At 31.7% G+C, this 19,187-nt stretch overlaps 1 protein-coding gene across 2 annotated transcripts in view; it reads left to right on the plus strand.

The window, feature by feature from the left end:
• LOC136030071 (protein artichoke-like) overlaps window positions 1-19,187 on the plus strand; it is a 101,439-nt gene that overhangs the window by 45,523 nt on the left and 36,729 nt on the right. For both annotated transcript variants that reach the window (XM_065708710.1, XM_065708720.1), the window contains exons 4-5: window positions 10,391-10,491; window positions 12,276-12,471. In XM_065708710.1, the coding sequence (XP_065564782.1) occupies window positions 10,391-10,491; window positions 12,276-12,471 (297 nt within the window). The remainder of the gene's footprint in view (window positions 1-10,390; window positions 10,492-12,275; window positions 12,472-19,187) is intronic.

Here is a 19,187-nt window from a genome sequence, read left to right on the forward strand (position 1 = left end):
TGATCTCACATCAGCCTGGGTTCTGAGGCAAACCCTGCAGGGTATTTTTTTAGAGGGAAGCTGGCTGCTTCTTACTCCTTGATCTGGGCCCTCTGGTCCGATCGTATTGGTGTCATCAACGGTGCCATTGTAGTTGTGTCCCTATGTCCCACCTGTGAATATAGATAGATATATATATATATATATATATATATATATATATATATATATATATATATATATATATATATATATATATATATATATATATATATATATATATATATATGGTTTTAACTACGTAAAACTTGCGAATATACAACATTCTTTGCTGTCCCATTGTCTTTGCATATAAATAGATTGTCAGGTTTACCGACTCTTGAACATGCAACATATAATGGTCCATGGGAAAAAAATCTGTATTCAGATCTATACCTCATGATTCTAATGATTGCCCTTGAGCTTTGTTGATGGTGATTGCTAATCGACCATTCCCTGTCCCGGTGTCCCGGTCGTCATTTATATCCCCCTGTTTCCCCCGGTGTCCCCGTTGTAGTTGTGTCCCTGTGTCCCGGTCGTCATTTATATTCCCTGTGTCCCGGTCGTCATTTGTATCCCGGTGTCCCGGTCTGTATATACATTCGTTTTTTAGTTTTGTTTTTCTCCTTTATTTTTTTCCTTTTTTTTCTTTTTTAGTTTATTTAGATTTTTAGATTTTTTAGTTTTTTTATTAGTTTTTAGTTTTTTTTTCTTTTTTTTTTATAGTTTTTACCTTCTTTTTAGTTTTGTTAGTTTTTTTTTTACTTATGTCCTGGTCGTCATTTATACTCCCTGTGTCCCGGTGCTTTGTTGATTGCTAATCGAACATTCCTTTTGTCCTGGTCGCTTTCTCTTTGAGTGTCGTCATTTATTTTTTTCTTTTTTAGTTCTTTTAGTTTTTACCTTTTTTAGTTTTTTTTAGTTTTTTAGATGAAAATTTTTTTTAGTTTTTTCCTTTTTTTCTTTTTAGTTTTTTATTGGTTTTTACCTTTATTTTAGCTTATTTTTCAGTTTTTTCCTTTTTTTTATTTTTTTTTTATTTTTTATTTTTTTTAGTTTTTTACCTTTTTTTAGTTTTTTTAGTTTTTTTAGTTTTTTAGCTTTTTTACTTTTTTTATTAGTTTTTAGTTTTTTTTGTAGTTTTTGCCTTTTTTTAGTTTTTTCAGTTTTTTTTTTAGTTTTTTATTGATTTTTACCTTTATTTTAGCTTATTTTTCAGTTTTTTCCTTTTTTTTTAGTTTTTTTTAGTTTTTAGTTTTTTTAGCTTTTTACCTTTTTTTAGTTTTTTTAGTTTTTTTAGTTTTTTAGCTTTTTTTTTTTTTATTAGTTTTTAGTTTTTTTTGTAGTTTTTGCCTTTTTTTAGTTTTTTTAGTTTTTTAGCTTTTTTATTAGTTTTTAGTTTTTTTTGTAGTTTTTGCCTTTTTTTAGTTTTTTTCTTTTTAGTTTTTTTGTAGTTTTTACCTTCTTTTTAGTTTTGTTATTTTTTTTTTTACTTATGTCCTGGTCGTCATTTATACTCCCTGTGTCCCGGTGCTTTGTTGATTGCTAATCGAAAATTCCTTTTGTCCTGGTCGCTTTCTCTTTGAGTGTCGTCATTTATTTTTTTCTTTTTTAGTTCTTTTAGTTTTTACCTTTTTTAGTTTTTTTTAGTTTTTTAGATGAAAATTTTTTTTAGTTTTTTCTTTTTTTCTTTTTAGTTTTTTATTGGTTTTTACCTTTATTTTAGCTTATTTTTCAGTTTTTTCCTTTTTTTTATTTTTTTTTATTTTTTATTTTTTTTAGTTTTTACCTTTTTTTAGTTTTTTTATTTTTTTTAGTTTTTTAGCTTTTTTACTTTTTTTATTAGTTTTTAGTTTTTTTTTGTAGTTTTTGCCTTTTTTTAGTTTTTTCAATTTTTTTTTTAGTTTTTTATTGGTTTTTACCTTTATTTTAGCTTATTTTTCAGTTTTTTTCCTTTTTTTTAGTTTTTTTTAGTTTTTAGTTTTTTTAGTTTTTTACCTTTTTTTAGTTTTTTTAGTTTTTTTAGTTTTTTAAGTTTTTTATTTTTTTTATTAGTTTTTAGTTTTTTTTGTAGTTTTTGCCTTTTTTTAGTTTTTTTAGTTTTCTTAGCTTTTTTATTAGTTTTTAGTTTTTTTTGTAGTTTTTGCCTTTTTTTAGTTTTTTTAGTTTTTTAGCTTTTTTATTTTTTTTATTAGTTTTTAGTTTTTTTTGTAGTTTTTGCCTTTTTTTAGTTTTTTCAGTTTTCAGTTTTGTCACCTGATCCAGTTTTTTCAGGTGACGTCACCTGATCCACAGATCCACACACAGACAACTTATTTTTATATATATAGATATATATATATATATATATATATATATATATATATATATATATATATATATATATATATATATATATATATATATATATATATATATATATATATATATATATATATATATATATATAGATAGATAGAATTTTGAAGTTACCAGTTTTTTACTCTTTAAGAAATTTAATCTCTTTTCATACTGTTGTCTTTTCAAAGATATTTCATTATTCAAGCAAGCCGAATAACAGACAAAGTTTAACAGACTTAACAGACAGACAACTTATTTTTATATATATAGATATATATATATATATATATATATATATATATATATATATATATGTATATATAAAATATATATATATATATATATATATATATATATATATATATATATATATATATATATATATATATATATATATATATATATATATATACTAGCTGTTGGGGTGGCGCTTCGCGCCACCCCAACACCTAGTTGGTGGGGGCGCTTCGCGCCCCCCCCAAGCCCCCCCGCGCGCGTAAGTCGTTACGCGCCATAATAGTTACGCGCCATTGTAGTTGTGTCCCTATGTCCCACCTGTGAATATAGATATATATATATATATATATATATATATATATATATATATATATATATATATATATATATATATATATATATATATATATAGATATATATATATATATATGGTTTTAACTACGCAAAACTTGCGAATATACAACATTCTTTGCTGTCCCATTGTCTTTGCATATAAATAGATTGTCAGGTTTACCGACTCTTGAACATGCAACATATAATGGTCCATGGGAAAACAATCTGTATTCAGATCTATACCTCATGATTCTAATGATTGCCCTTGAGCTTTGTTGATGGTGATTGCTAATCGACCATTCCCTGTCCCGGTGTCCCGGTCGTCATTTACATCCCCCTGTTTCCCCCGGTGTCCCCGTTGTAGTTGTGTCCCTGTGTCCCGGTCGTCATTTATATTCCCTGTGTCCCGGTCGTCATTTGTATCCCGGTGTCCCGGTCTGTATATACATTCGTTTTTTAGTTTTGTTTTTCTCCTTTATTTTTTTCCTTTTTTTTTCTTTTTTAGCTTATTTAGATTTTTAGATTTTTTAGTTTTTTTATTAGTTTTTAGTTTTTTTTTCTTTTTAGTTTTTTTGTCCCGGTCGTCATTTATATCCCCCTGTTTCCCCCGGTGTCCCCGTTGTAGTTGTGTCCCTGTGTCCCGGTCGTCATTTATATTCCCTGTGTCCCGGTCGTCATTTGTATCCCGGTGTACCGGTCTGTATATACATTCGTTTTTTAGTTTTGTTTTTCTCCTTTATTTTTTTCCTTTTTTTTTCTTTTTTAGTTTATTTAGATTTTTAGATTTTTTAGTTTTTTTATTAGTTTTTAGTTTTTTTTTCTTTTTAGTTTTTTTGTAGTTTTTACCTTCTTTTTAGTTTTGTTAATTTTTTTTTTTACTTATGTCCTGGTCGTCATTTATACTCCCTGTGTCCCGGTGCTTTGTTGATTGCTAATCGAACATTCCTTTTGTCCTGGTCGCTTTCTCTTTGAGTGTCGTCATTTATTTTTTTCTTTTTTAGTTCTTTTAGTTTTTACCTTTTTTAGTTTTTTTTAGTTTTTTAGATGAAAATTTTTTTTAGTTTTTTCCTTTTTTTCTTTTTAGTTTTTTATTGGTTTTTACCTTTATGTTAGCTTATTTTTCAGTTTTTTCCTTTTTTTTTAGTTTTTTTTTTAGTTTTTTACCTTTTTTTAGTTTTTTTAGTTTTTTTAGTTTTTTAGCTTTTTTACTTTTTTTATTAGTTTTTAGTTTTTTTGTAGTTTTTGCCTTTTTTTAGTTTTTTCAGTTTTTTTTTTAGTTTTTTATTGGTTTTTACCTTTATTTTAGCTTATTTTTCAGTTTTTTCCTTTTTTTTAGTTTTTTTTAGTTTTTAGTTTTTTTAGTTTTTTACCTTTTTTTAGTTTTTTTTAGTTTTTTTAGTTTTTTAGCTTTTTTATTTTTTTTATTAGTTTTTAGTTTTTTTTGTAGTTTTTGCCTTTTTTTTAGTTTTTTTAGTTTTTTAGCTTTTTTATTAGTTTTTAGTTTTTTTTGTAGTTTTTGCCTTTTTTTAGTTTTTTTAGTTTTTTAGCTTTTTTATTTTTTTTATTAGTTTTTAGTTTTTTTTGTAGTTTTTGCCTTTTTTTAGTTTTTTCAGTTTTGACGTCACCTGATCCAGTTTTTTCAGGTGACGTCACCTGATCCACGATCCACAGATCCACAGACAACTTATTTTTATATATATAGATAGTTTTTTTTTTTTACTTATGTCCTGGTCGTCATTTATACTCCCTGTGTCCCGGTGCTTTGTTGATTGCTAATCGAACATTCCTTTTGTCCTGGTCGCTTTCTCTTTGAGTTTCGTCATTTATTTTTTTCTTTTTTAGTTCTTTTAGTTTTTACCTTTTTTAGTTTTTTTTAGTTTTTTAGATGAAAATTTTTTTTAGTTTTTTCCTTTTTTTTTTTTAGTTTTTTATTGGTTTTTACCTTTATTTTAGCTTATTTTTCAGTTTTTTCCTTTTTTTTATTTTTTTTTATTTTTTATTTTTTTTAGTTTTTTACCTTTTTTTAGTTTTTTTAGTTTTTTTAGTTTTTTTGCTTTTTTACTTTTTTTATTAGTTTTTAGTTTTTTTTTTAGTTTTTGCCTTTTTTTAGTTTTTTCAGTTTTTTTTTTTAGTTTTTTATTGGTTTTTACCTTTATTTTAGCTTATTTTTCAGTTTTTTCCTTTTTTTTTAGTTTTTTTTAGTTTTTAGTTTTTTTAGTTTTTTACGTTTTTTTAGTTTTTTTAGTTTTTTTAGTTTTTTAGCTTTTTTATTTTTTTTATTAGTTTTTAGTTTTTTTTGTAGTTTTTGCCTTTTTTTAGTTTTTTTAGTTTTTTAGCTTTTTTATTAGTTTTTAGTTTTTTTTGTAGTTTTTGCCTTTTTTTAGTTTTTTTAGTTTTTTAGCTTTTTTATTTTTTTTATTAGTTTTTAGTTTTTTTTGTAGTTTTTGCCTTTTTTTAGTTTTTTCAGTTTTGACGTCACCTGATCCAGTTTTTTCAGGTGACGTCACCTGATCCATCCACAGACAGACAGACAACTTATTTTTATATAGATAGATATATATATATATATAGTGTCTGTGCATATAAATAGATTGTCAGGTTTACCGACTCTTGAACATGCAACATATAATTGTCCATGGGAAAAACAATCCGTATTCAGATCTATACCTCATGATTCTAATGATTGCCCTTGAGCTTTGTTGATGGTGATTGCTAATCGAACATTCCCTGTGTCGCCGTCGTCATTTATATATCCCCCTGTGCCCCCCGGCGTCCCCGTTGTAGTTGTGTCCCTGTGTCCCGGCCGTCATTTATATTCCCTGTGTCCCGGTCGTCATTTGTGTCCCGGTGTCCCAGTCTGTAATTTCTCTTTGAGTGTCCCGGTCGTCATTTATATTCCCTGTGTCCCGGTCGTCATTTGTGTCCCGGTCTGTATATACATTCGTTTTTGAATTGGTCTTTCTTTTTAGTTTTTTTTTAGTTATACCTCATGATTCTAATGATTGCCCTTGAGCTTTGTTGATGGTGATTGCTATCGTTTTTGAATTGGTATATGATGAAATAAATTTTTGTGTTTTTCCCCTTTTTTCTTTTTAGTTTTTTTTTTGTTTTTACCTTTTTTTAGTTTTAACAGTTTTTTTTTCTTTTTCTTTTTAGTTTTTTTTTGCAGTTTTTACCTTTTTAGTTTTTTTTTTATTTTTATTTTTTTAGTTTTGTTTTTCTCCTTGATTTTTCAGTTTTTTTCCTTTTTTTATGTTTTCCTCGGCACGCTTTCTTTTCTTACTTTCTCTATCAGCCGCAAGTTTTTTGGCATAGACTCTTTGAGCAGCTTCCTCGGCTGTTGCCATTGTAGGTTCTTCAGTCATTTTAAAATTAAACATTTTTCCGTCCACGATCTTCTTACAATTAAGGATTTGTCTTTTGAGCAGCTTCCTCGGCTTTTGCCATTGTAGGTTCTTCAGTCATTTTACAATTAAACATTTTTCCGTCCCAGATCTTCTTACAATTAAAAATTTGTCTTCGAACGATTTTCTTAGACATGACGTCACTTGAAACACAGACACACAGACAAATTATTTTTATATATATAGATATATATATATATATATATATATATATATATATATATATATATATATATATATATATATATATATATATATATATATATATATATATATATAATATATATATATATATATATATATATATATATATATATATATATATATATATATATATATATATATATAGATTATATAAAATCTCCTTGAATTGTAAGAAGATTTTATATATATAGATTATATAAAATCTCCTTGAACTGTAAGAAGATTTTATATAATCTTTTTGTGTTTCATTTGACAAGTTTCTAGCGCGTTTTTGGATTTTTTTTCAGAATTCCGATTGACGGCTTCTCTTGGGAAGAAAGCCAGAGCTAATTGAAAGACAAATTATTTTCTATTTGGTTATTAGAACTAATGAAACTGATAATTAATAAATGAAGAATCCTTTAAGCGAAATGAAAATGAAAAATAAATATAATGGAACTATTAGGAAAGAAGATTTAGACGCTGGAATAGAATGCACGATTACAGGAATGAAATTTGCTACAACTAAATATGGAAAGAAACTCTTATCATTATTGAATTTAAAGGTGAAATGATGGATCTATTTGCACCTAAGCGTTTCGATTCCAAAGCAGCTGATCTTGAAAAGAAATTAAAAAAATCAGAAAAAAGTGTGATTCTAAAGATTATTGAAAGAAAAAATTGGGATAAAGTAAATTATTTAGATATTGATATCGAAGTGTCCACTAAATATTAAATTATTACATTTTATCGGTAGTATAAGAAAACTGGAATATAATTAAATTCTTCTTTCACAAGACCTGTTTTGATCTTAAAACTCAGGATGGGAAAATGTAAAATATATTTACATTAACAGTGTTAACTTAATTGAAAAATGAGTAAACTGATGGCGTAATCTAGTCAGGGTCTAGAACCCGTGTTTACTTTATGAAAAAGTATAAAAATGAGACCAAACTTGATTACCATGGACATGTTTTCATGTTGAATGTAGAGATGGAAAATGTTCAAAATGTGCAATATTATATGTTAAAATGATGTCAAATTGATTGAAAATTATATAAACTGATGGGTCGATCTAGGTGGGGCAGAAGCCCCATTTGCTATACTACTAACTTCCTATCTAGTACTTTCGTTGCCTATTTAGTTTCAAACAGTTCGTGGTAACGAACTGTAGTAAGGAGCGACTCGGCTAAATAGTAACCGAAACTCTAAAAAACGGAATTTTAATAACAATAGTTACATCAAAAGAATCGCATTTTAATGCTGATTTATATATAAATATATAAGTTTCGTTAAGTTTTTACTTACCCATCAAAAGTTACGAGTCTGAGAATATTTGCCTTATTTTAGAAAATAGGCGGAAACATCCCTTCAAAGTCATAGAAAATCACACCATCAAATTCAGTGTATTAGAGAACCCTACAGTAGAAGTTTCAAGCTCCTATCTACACGAATGTGGAATTTTGCATTTTTTGCCACAAGACAGATCACGGATGAGTGTTTATTTGTTTTTTTTCCAGGGGTGATCGTATCGACCCATTGGTCCTAGATTTTCGTGTGAGGGCTCATTCTAACGAAAATTAAAAATTCTAGTGCCCTTTTTAAGTGACCAAAAATATTGGAGGGTACCTAGGCCCCCCCCCACGCTCATTTTTTCCCAAAGTCACCGGATCGAAATTGTGAGATAGCCATTTTATTCAGCATTCGAAAAACCTAATAACTGTTTGGGGGCGACTTACTCCTCCATAGTCCCCGTCGGAGGGACTGCAAGTTACAAACTTTGACCAGTGTTTACACATAGTAACGGTTATTGGGAAGTGTATAGACGTTTTCAGGGGGATTTTTCTTGGTTAGGGGTGGGGATTGAGGGGAGGGGGTTATTTGGGGGGATCTTTCCATGGAGGAATTTGTCATGGGGGAAGAAAATTTCCATAAAGGGGGCGCAGGTTTTTTTAGCTTTTTTTAAAGAGCAATGAAAAAATAAATATGAATAAGTTTTTTCAACTGAAAGTAAGGAGCAGCATTAAAACTTTAATCGAACAGAAATTATTACGCATATGAGGGGTTCATCTCCTCCTAATACCTCGTTCTTTACGCTAAAGTAAGTTTATTAATATTAATTAATATTAATTAATTTAATTAATATTATTAATATTCTCGTCATTTCTTTTTATATCTTATCGTCTTAATAACAGAGTTCATAGAACTGACGGGCGTGGTCAATCGCAAAGTATTCCTTTCTCTTTTATTTATTAAATAAAAAACAAGTTTTTTCAACTGAAAGTAAGGAGCGACATTAAAACTTAAAACGAACCGAAATTACTCCGTATATGAAAGGGACTTTTCCTCCTCAACGCCCCGCTCTTTACGCTAAAGTTTGACTCTTTCTCTTAACTCTACTCTTTAAAACAGTAAAAAACTTTAGGGTAAAGAGCGGGGCGTTTAGGAGGAAAAGCCCCTTTCACATACGGAGTAATTTCGGTTCGTTTTAAATTTTAATGTCGCTCCTTACTTTCAGTTGAAAGAACTTGTTTTTGTTTATTTAATAGATTTTCATCAAAGAACTAAGTTTTTTATCTTGAAAGCAACTCAAAATTAACCTATCAAATGTTTACTGGATACTTAATTTCATTTTTTTTGAATAAAAACTGTGGTCGTTCTGCACTTGGACTAAATTTATAATTTTGTGTTATCCGTCATGTTGAGACGAAGTTGAACAACAACTAATTAATTATTATTATTATTAATAACTGAATTTTATATGGATATGACCTTTTTTTTTTGTAGGAACTTGTTAGAAGACATATACTCTCTTGTCTTTCAAGTTGTTTAGTGATTCAGCTATTGATGATGCTTCTTTTCAACTATATTTATGAACTACCAAATGCAAGGATGTACGCTGGGGGAGGTCTTTGGACCTGGACCCTCATGAAAACGAAGTTTTGATGAATTTGTGGGAAATTTTTATTCAAATTATTAAATAAAGTTTGATTTTTTCTTAATGCCTGGCAAGAACAATTCTTGCGTACGTGCCTAACCAACGATTATTGCAAAATTAAAATGTATCTTTATTGAAAATTAGTTTTTTAAACATATTATTTTTTGCTTTAATATTTTTAAGACTGTTCTTTCTTTCTTTTTACAGGATTACTTAGTTTTTGTTCATGAAAGAAGCGAAGTTTTATGTTTTTGACGGAAATTGTGAAATTTACACCTTTTAAATTTTGTGCCTCACTTTAAACTTTGGCTATTATACGATTATCTTAAAATGTCGTTTAATTTAGTGACTCTTCGTACTTTCTTTCTTTTATCAGCATTCCATTGTGTACTTAACTTGTAGCCTTTGACAATACTAATCATTTAAAAAAAAAGAAGAGGCTTACTTGTTTCTCCAGTCTAATTTCACATGTTCTTAAGTTAATTTTGTAAGTGATTTAACGTTGACAAGTATTATTCTAGTTTTTTGGGCCCATTTAATGAACCCTTTCCCTTGCTAAACGCTAATAAGGTCTTTTAACATTGCTCTGTTCCATCCTTTTCCCTGTTGTAATTTCTCAGGGATCTCACAAGCTATTTTGAAAAGAGGCTATTCACTAAATAGCTTCTTGTGCATCAGGGGCAATGAATAATGAAAAAGGGACCAAAAGCTTGGATCTAAAATCAGTCAAAGCCTCTAGGGTATGGGAGGAAGAGACGGGGGCATAAATTTGCACGGGCGAGTGGCCAAGAGTCGAATGAATGTGTACATATGAGTGGCATAGTTCCTTGTTGTTTTGTCAAAGTAGGAGAATAAATAAAGGACATTTTGACCGTAGGCTCTGGTAGTTAATTAATTGTCTTGATATGATTTATTTATAGCTGGGATATATTTATAGGTCTCGTATCTCTCCGGTCCTTGGACTTGTCAGACAATAAGATTGAAAGGCTTGACAATAAGACACATGGACTGTTTGATGACTGCACATCTATCGAAAAAGTGAGCTAATCTGTCTTAAAATTATAAGCTGCCTTAGGAAGAGAATTGCAGGGAAAAAGTACGAAGTAGAAGTCGGATTTTTGAAAAGAACCTTGACATTTCTTTTGATAGGAAAAGACGAATTCTGTTCTCAATCTTCATAAACTATTTATTTTTTTTTTCAATTTAAATAAATCAAAATTTGTGGTAATACTTAGGGTTTTTCCAAAGTAACCTCCTAAAAGAACTTCAAATATTTTATATACAGACTATGAAAAAATTTTGCTAAGATGCACATTTGTCCTTGTGGTTGTATGACTGCACAAAAGATACATGTTTCCACGGAAACAAAACAATTGGGCTAAAAAGTTTTGATTTCTTGAGCCTTTATTCAACACTTTATTTTTTACCTGTTTCATGCGATCAACCTTGTAAAAAATACATATATTTGAACACAGAACATGTGTTGGTTTTTACTATTCTCTGTCATAAGCACTGTGATATACACGCTGGGAAAGTCTTCTGAAGGAAAGCTAAGTTGTTCACATCGGGCTTTCATGGGAAAAAGAACAGAGATTAGGGAAGTTTTTCTTAGTGCTTTTAGAAGTTCTCTCTCACTTCTTTTTTCTTTCTATTTTAGTATGCAGCTATAAATTAAAACTAAAATACAAAGCAGAAAATCGTTCTTTGGCTTTTATGTCCCCAGTGTAAGCATTAGTATTATTAGATTCGCTTCGGAATTTTCAAAACTTTTTATCTTAAAGCAGAATACTTAGGAACTAAATGCGCATCAAAGAAAGTAATGAAAAATTCGTCCTTTACTTTTCAGAAATCATACTAAAGAAATGAAAAATAGTAAGTTTGTGTTAAAATTTTACTTTTAAAAATGGCTCTCAGAAGCGAATAGTGCTGAACTTGTATTACACATAAAAAAAAGAAATAAAAATGATATGGATAAAAGGAAAATATACACAAAAGAAACACTGAACAGTAGCCTAAATTTAAAGAAGAATGGGAAAATAACTCCTTTACGGAATTATTGGGAATTTGCCGCTTTGGGATTTTTTTCTTCTTTTTTTTCTTAACTATAGTCGTTTTTGCTTCATAACTAAAATTTTTTTTTTTTTTTGTCGAGGATAGACAATGAGGTCCCACTAAGGATGCGATTCCTCTCCACCTATGACCTTTCATAAACTCATTTTAATAGCTTTTATATATATATATATATATATATATATATATATATATATATATATATATATATATATATATATATATATATATATATATATATATATATATATATATATAAGTTGAATACAGTGGTTAACATTTTTTCATCATTTAACCCCCTACTTAGAGAATAATTCTGCCCCTCTCCAAATAGAATCCTGGTTGCATTAGATTAAAATTACGCAAAACCTTTTATGAATGGAGTATTGTGGAGTGTATTGCGTAGTGACATGCATGAGAGGTGTAACATAAGTGGGAAATGATAACAACGGTAATGAAGGGGGGAGGGGATTAATGCCGTGTTTTTCTTCTCAGTTAATTGAACCATCTGTCTTGGCTTTTTCTACAATTAGCCATAACTTGACTTGCCCACAACTATTCCATTTGTAATTCAAAACCTTTCATGAGTCTTTTAGTATGCTGCATCAGTTGGTCTTAGCATTACATCCTCGTCCTTGATATAAGTTTTTCGGAACAAACGGAATCCTTTGCGTTACCGATTTTGGACCTTCGTGAGGAGGCCAATGCCCTTTCACTTTAAGCTCCCCGGAATCTATTATGTTCTTTTCCAGATCAATCTAAGCCATAATCGTATAAGTTTCATTACTCAAAAGAGTTTCCCAGAGAACCCTTGGATCCCTTACAAGCTGCGAGAAATTGATCTAAGCTATAATCTGATGCCAGTCGTGACGAAGGAATTGAATTTTGGAACAAAGACGCTCCAACGCTTAAATCTCCAGGGGAACATTTTGAATGAGATAAGAAAAGGTAGAAACCATTACCCACTATATTGTTTGTTTGTCCTTTTTCTAGGACTTGTTTTTATAGCTCCTTTGTTTGTGTCTAAAAGTAGGAGGAAAGTGTAATTTGTTCAGATGTGACACTGAAGCGTGTCGAAACTAATGAGTTTTTGACGACGAAGAAGCGACATTGACTAGCAGTTAATCTATAAAACTATAATAAAGACTCCAAGCGAGAAAAAAGTTAGTTAAAGCTGAAAACTTTAATATAAAGAGCGAGGTATTGACGAGAAGGCAAATTCCCTCATAAACGTAATAATTTATGTTCGTTTTAAAGTTTTTATGTTGCTCCTTACTTTCAGTTGAAGAAACATTTGTTTATTTAATTTCTGATCATTCTTTAAATAATGCTTGGGAATCATGAAAAATTCCCTTCCCCATGAAAAATTCCTCTACGGAAAGATCCTCCCACTTATCCCCCCTCAGCTACCAGAAAAAATCCCCCCTAAAAATGTGTGAATACTTCCCAATAACCAATGCTATATGTAAACAATGGGAAAAATTCACAACTTTCAGCCCTTCCTCCGGGGACTGTGGGGGATCAAGTCACCCTCAAAGACATAGTTTGAAGTTCTTTCGACTATGGTGAACAAAATGGCTATCTCAAAATTGTGTTTGGGTAACTTTGGGGAAAAAATGAACTTGGCTGGGGCCTAATTGCCCTCTTATTTTATGATTACTTAGAAAGGGCGCAAGAACTTCTAATTTTCGATTAAATGAGCCCTCTTGCGATATTCTAATACCACTGGGTTGATACGATTAACCCTGAGAAAAAAAAACAAATAAACACGCATTCGTGATCTTTCTTCAGGCAAAAAATACAAAAATTCTACGTTCTTGCAGATATGACCTTAAAACCTCTACAGTAGAGTTCTCTGATACGCTAAATGTGATTGTGTGACTTTCATTAAAATTCTATGACTTTAGGGGATGTTCCTTCTTTTTTCGAAATAAAACAAATTTTATCAGGCTCGTAACTTTGATGGGTAAGACTAAACTTGGTCAAAGTTATATATTTGAAATCAGCAAAAAAATTCATTCTTTTGATGTATCTATTTGTAACAAAATTTATTTTTTAGAGTTTCGGCTACTATTCAGCCGGGTCGCTCATTACTTTCAATTCGTCACCACGAACTGTTTTGCTATGTTTCCATGGCTCATTAATCATCATTGAGTAGGGGATTAATCATTTTTTTCAAGGAGACATAGGAATTTATCAAAGTTCTTAAGTTTTTGAGTGGAACAGAATCATGCCACTGCTAATACTACTACTAAGAATTTACCACACTTACAAAGTGCCTCTGGCCAACATAGCTTCTAATGCTCCTCCTTCTTCCAATCTGTTCAAAGGTTTAATTTTTCTTCTCTTCCATTAAGTTAAAATTTCTTTTAAATTGTTTCTTATGACCTCTTCCTGCCCGTTTGGAGGACGTCCTGCTTTTTGCTCTTAACTTGTAACTTGATACAAGTCATTCCCAAAATCGTTAAAGTACAAAGAACATCAAGGTGAAAATATTTAATGCCCCCTTGCTCAATCTTAGGTCTACTCGTACCTAAAAACTGGAATTCTCTACCAATTTTATTTTGGCTGTTATGTGTTATAGAACAATAGAGATGTAGATCAAAGGCTTGTTTAGGCCAAAATCCAGCTTCACCTCCAAGCCCAACGATCACAAAGAACGGCCGTCACTGCAGATATTGGAAAACCTAAGCCAAAAGACCCGCCCGAAGCTCAGGAGCAGCGAACACGCCTGGCGAGGGAACTTTTCCAAAGAAATTGTGACTGACTAATGAAACACTACAGGTCATAGAGCAAAGACAAAGGGCATAATTTCTTTGGGAAATGACAATTTATCGAAGGCTTAATGGAGACTGAAACAGGCTCATTCACAGGGACCAAACTCAGTTTGTTGCAAGGAAGCCGAGGAAATTGAACTAGCAGTAAAAAAGAAAGACATTCATAGCCTGTTCAAGCATCTCCGACATCTCACAGAAAATAAAAATCCCCATTAGGACCCAACCTATCCAGAAAGGGGATGCCACTTCCTGATGAATTCTCTTGTCTCGAGAATCACAGATGCTGAAGGCATCTGTGGCTTAAGCTCTGAGCTGCTAAAATATGCATGTCCTAGAATACTCCTGTTTTATATACATTGTACTCTATAATCCGGCAAACAGATATAATTTCCAAAGATTGGTGGAAGGATGACATAATTCTCTTTTGGAAGAAGTAAGACTGTAGAAGCGACTGCTCAAATTGCCGTCGATTTATTCTGTTTTCAGTCCCTGGAAAAGTTTTCTCAGTGGTCCTGCTGGATCGATGTTGTAATATTATTCGTAGAATTCTATGACCAGATCAAGCTGGTTTTATGTTAGACCGTTCAACCATAAAGCAGATTTTCTTGATTCGTAAGATAATAGAGTAAACCGTGGAATTCTGACAGACAGCTTTTTTGTCTTCGTCGATTTCAGTGCTGCGTTTGACTCAGTGGACCAAGAAGCTCTTTGGCGGACTCCATAGTCGACTGACCTCCCTGATAAACACTGCAGACTCTTCCAAGCTCTACACCATGGTACAGAGAGCTGTGTCTAAGTCAATTACCAGTACATTTCTTTCTTCCAAATCACCGCAGGGTTGCGGTAAGGATGCGCAGTGGCCTCTTTAATATTCCAGACCTCTTCAGTATCATTATAGACCCGGCTATGAAAAAGACCACTTCACGTCTCAGCTTTTGACTCAAGCTTGGAGATCGTGTCATCTCAGATATTGATTTTGCTGATGACTTGGCAATCCTGGTGGAATCCGTGGATAAGTTGCTTGAAGCGTTTCGAATCCAGCGAGAAGAGGCCGGAAAAGTGGGAATACAGTCAAATTGGAATCAAACGACAATTATAGCAGTAGACGTCTTCTTCTGCTGTCCATTCTCCATTTAGCCTAGATATATCAACTAGCATCGAAGTTGTCAATAGGTTTAAATTATAGGCCTCCACGATTTCTGCAGGTGGCTTGCTTCCCTCGGAGATGCAAGCAAAGATATTCAAAGCATCTTCTGCCGTGGTCAGGTTTAACCGTTGCCTTTGTGAAAACCGAATTTCACTCCTTCAGCTAAACTGCAATTTTTCAACACCCTTGTTGGTTTTGTGATGCTTTACAGAGCTAAAACATGGCATGCATCAGCCGCAATCCTAAAAGTCATCGATGTATATCAGTCGGAGAGCCTGAGAAGGATCAAAGGTCTGCGGTGGTTTGGTTGCCTGGGTAATGAGAAGCTGCTGCAGCTCTTCCAGTTTTCAGTGTCTCGGTTTTAGAGCCAAGAAGCCGATGGTACCTTATGATGGTTTCGACACCTACCTCGAATGTCCCTACATTTACCCGAAAAGACGATCTTTGACTTTGACCCTAAGAAAGTCGGTTCGAATTAACCTCGCGACCGACCAAAGAAACCATGGTTTGATAGCCTATCCGAGTCCCTGGTGACGGCAAAAATCAGACCGAGCGAAGCGCAAACTCCTGCCATGGACCAAGGTGGATGGAGGAGGCAGAAGTCACTCTCTATGCGGGAAAGTGCCCGGTAGAAACCCTATGCAAGTAAGTCAAGTCAAGTTATACGTTGTGTAAAGCTTATCCTTGTTGCACACTGAATCGTGAAAAGAAACAAGCAGAAACATTTTCTGTTCCCACAAAAGCTGAACCGAACGGTTATACCGTCCGATTTACCTTCATCTTATAGTCCAGGATTATTTCAATCAATAGGGTGCTAAAGTTATTTGCTATTGAACAATAAAGCTTTTGGGAATAAATCAAAATTAAGTAAGAAGAGTGATATTGTTGGAATCAGAAGAAAAAAGATTCTATTGATTCGTCAATAGTGAACTTAAAGGACAAATGCAACAAAATAAAATAGACCTATTGGGATTTCTAAAAATATCTTCCTGTCGGTAAGACAATTAACTAATAATTTTAAGTAATTAATCTTTAAGAATTTCAATAATAAAACGCAAATATACAGCCTAGATTTTTAGGTCTTCAATAATACATTTATTTCTTTTCAATTCCTATTTGGTAACAGGATGTTAGGGTTATATTCTTACGTAATGTTAATTATTCAATCACTGCTTTTTTACCCAGTTTATACTGTCAATTTAGGATATTGTTTATCTTTTGCTACAACAATAAGGAAAGTTTTACTTTCTAGGGCTCAATCATGATATCTTTTTCGTTCATTATTTGCTGATTTTTAACATATGTTTTTATTTTTGAACTTGGAGTCCGTTAGGTGCTAAAACTGCATACCTACATCGAATGTCTTTTACATTAAAAACTGAGTTTCTGGGTATTCATAATTTTTTAAGATATAAATGGTTGTGTTAGTATCCACTTAACCAGTTTAAAAAATTGATTTTCATTTTCATTGTCTTTGCTACGTCAATACTTGTTTATTGTTCATTTGTGTTTCGGCGCTACCCACTCCAGTAGATACAATCTTTTCATTCCAAATTTGGGTACTGAAGTTACATTTCTGTGAGGGGCCCCTCCCTCCCTAAGCATATACCTTTGCATAATACACATTCGTAGACATTATTATTGTTTCTTAAACATTTCCCTTATTTTGGACTACTGTATAAATATATTTGCTCCTTGAAACTACATCAGACTGATTGTTCCTGGATGTGCCTGAGTCTCAACTCGAACGGTAACCTAAGAAGACGTTAATCATTCCTAAGCCGACTTCCTTGAGCATGGTGACGACAGATTCCTTCCGAGGGCTTATCTGCACTCCTTGATTTCCAAGTACTGAGTCCAAACTCAAGGTACATTGGCCCTGATCGTGCTGAATTAAGGGTAACACACTTACACGTTCTTACACTATTTCCATTCCGTCGATTAAATCATAGATGGAAACCTTTCACTGATTAATCTTCCAACGAATTTCACTGATTAATCTTCCAACGAATTTCACTGATAAATCTTCCAACGAATCTTATTACATGATACTGCTGTAAATGGCACACACAAATTCAAATAAAGAGTACTTAAATAGGCATCAACCTCCTTAGCCTCTTGTAGGAATCCTATTCTGTGAAAACTTCATAAATTGATGCCACTCTCGGTGCCTCTGAACAAGCTAATTTTGAAATCCCTCTTGAAATGAGTCTTGAAATCCAAGCCGGGAACTTTGTATTTTCCTTGGGCTCACACTAATCTGAAGATTAAACGAAAAGGGAGGGGGATGATAAATAAGGATTAGGAATTTTCTTAGGAAGAGAGAGTCAATTAAACCCAAAATAACCTTTTTGTAAAGAGAGTTTCCCCATATATATATATATATATATATACATATATATATATATATATATATATATATATATATATATATATATATATATATATATATATATATATATATATATATACTAGCTGTTGGGGTGGCGCTTCGCGCCACCCCAACACCTAGTTGGTGGGGGCGCTTCGCGCCCCCCCCAAGCCCCCCCGCGCGCGTAAGTCGTTACGCGCCATAATAGTTACGCGCCATTGTAGTTGTGTCCCTATGTCCCACCTGTGAATATAGATAGATATATATATATATATGGTTTTAACTACGTAAAACTTGCGAATATACAACATTCTTTGCTGTCCCATTGTCTTTGCATATAAATAGATTGTCAGGTTTACCGACTCTTGAACATGCAACATATAATGGTCCATGGGAAAACAATCTGTATTCAGATCTATACCTCATGATTCTAATGATTGCCCTTGAGCTTTGTTGATGGTGATTGCTAATCGACCATTCCCTGTCCCGGTGTCCCGGTCGTCATTTACATCCCCCTGTTTCCTCCGGTGTCCCCGTTGTAGTTGTGTCCCTGTGTCCCGGTCGTCATTTATATTCCCTGTGTCCCGGTCGTCATTTGTATCCCGGTGTCCCGGTCTGTATATACATTCGTTTTTTAGTTTTGTTTTTCTCCTTTATTTTTTTCCTTTTTTTTCTTTTTTAGCTTATTTAGATTTTTAGATTTTTTAGTTTTTTTATTAGTTTTTAGTTTTTTTTTCTTTTTAGTTTTTTTGTCCCGGTCGTCATTTATATCCCCCTGTTTCCCCCGGTGTCCCCGTTGTAGTTGTGTCCCTGTGTCCCGGTCGTCATTTATATTCCCTGTGTCCCGGTCGTCATTTGTATCCCGGTGTCCCGGTCTGTATATACATTCGTTTTTTAGTTTTGTTTTTCTCCTTTATTTTTTTCCTTTTTTTTTCTTTTTTAGTTTATTTAGATTTTTAGATTTTTTAGTTTTTTTATTAGTTTTTAGTTTTTTTTTCTTTTTAGTTTTTTTGTAGTTTTTACCTTCTTTTTAGTTTTGTTAGTTTTTTTTTTACTTATGTCCTGGTCGTCATTTATACTCCCTGTGTCCCGGTGCTTTGTTGATTGCTAATCGAACATTCCTTTTGTCCTGGTCGCTTTCTCTTTGAGTGTCGTCATTTATTTTTTTCTTTTTTAGTTCTTTTAGTTTTTACCTTTTTTAGTTTTTTTTAGTTTTTTAGATGAAATTTTTTTTTAGTTTTTTCCTTTTCTTCTTTTTAGTTTTTTATTGGTTTTTACCTTTATTTTAGCTTATTTTTCAGTTTTTTCCTTATTTTTAGTTTTTTTTTTATTTTTTTTTTTTTAGTTTTTTACCTTTTTTTAGTTTTTT

This window comes from Artemia franciscana, chromosome 1 (genome assembly GCF_032884065.1).
Source record: "Artemia franciscana chromosome 1, ASM3288406v1, whole genome shotgun sequence".
Classification (NCBI taxonomy): domain Eukaryota; kingdom Metazoa; phylum Arthropoda; class Branchiopoda; order Anostraca; family Artemiidae; genus Artemia; species Artemia franciscana.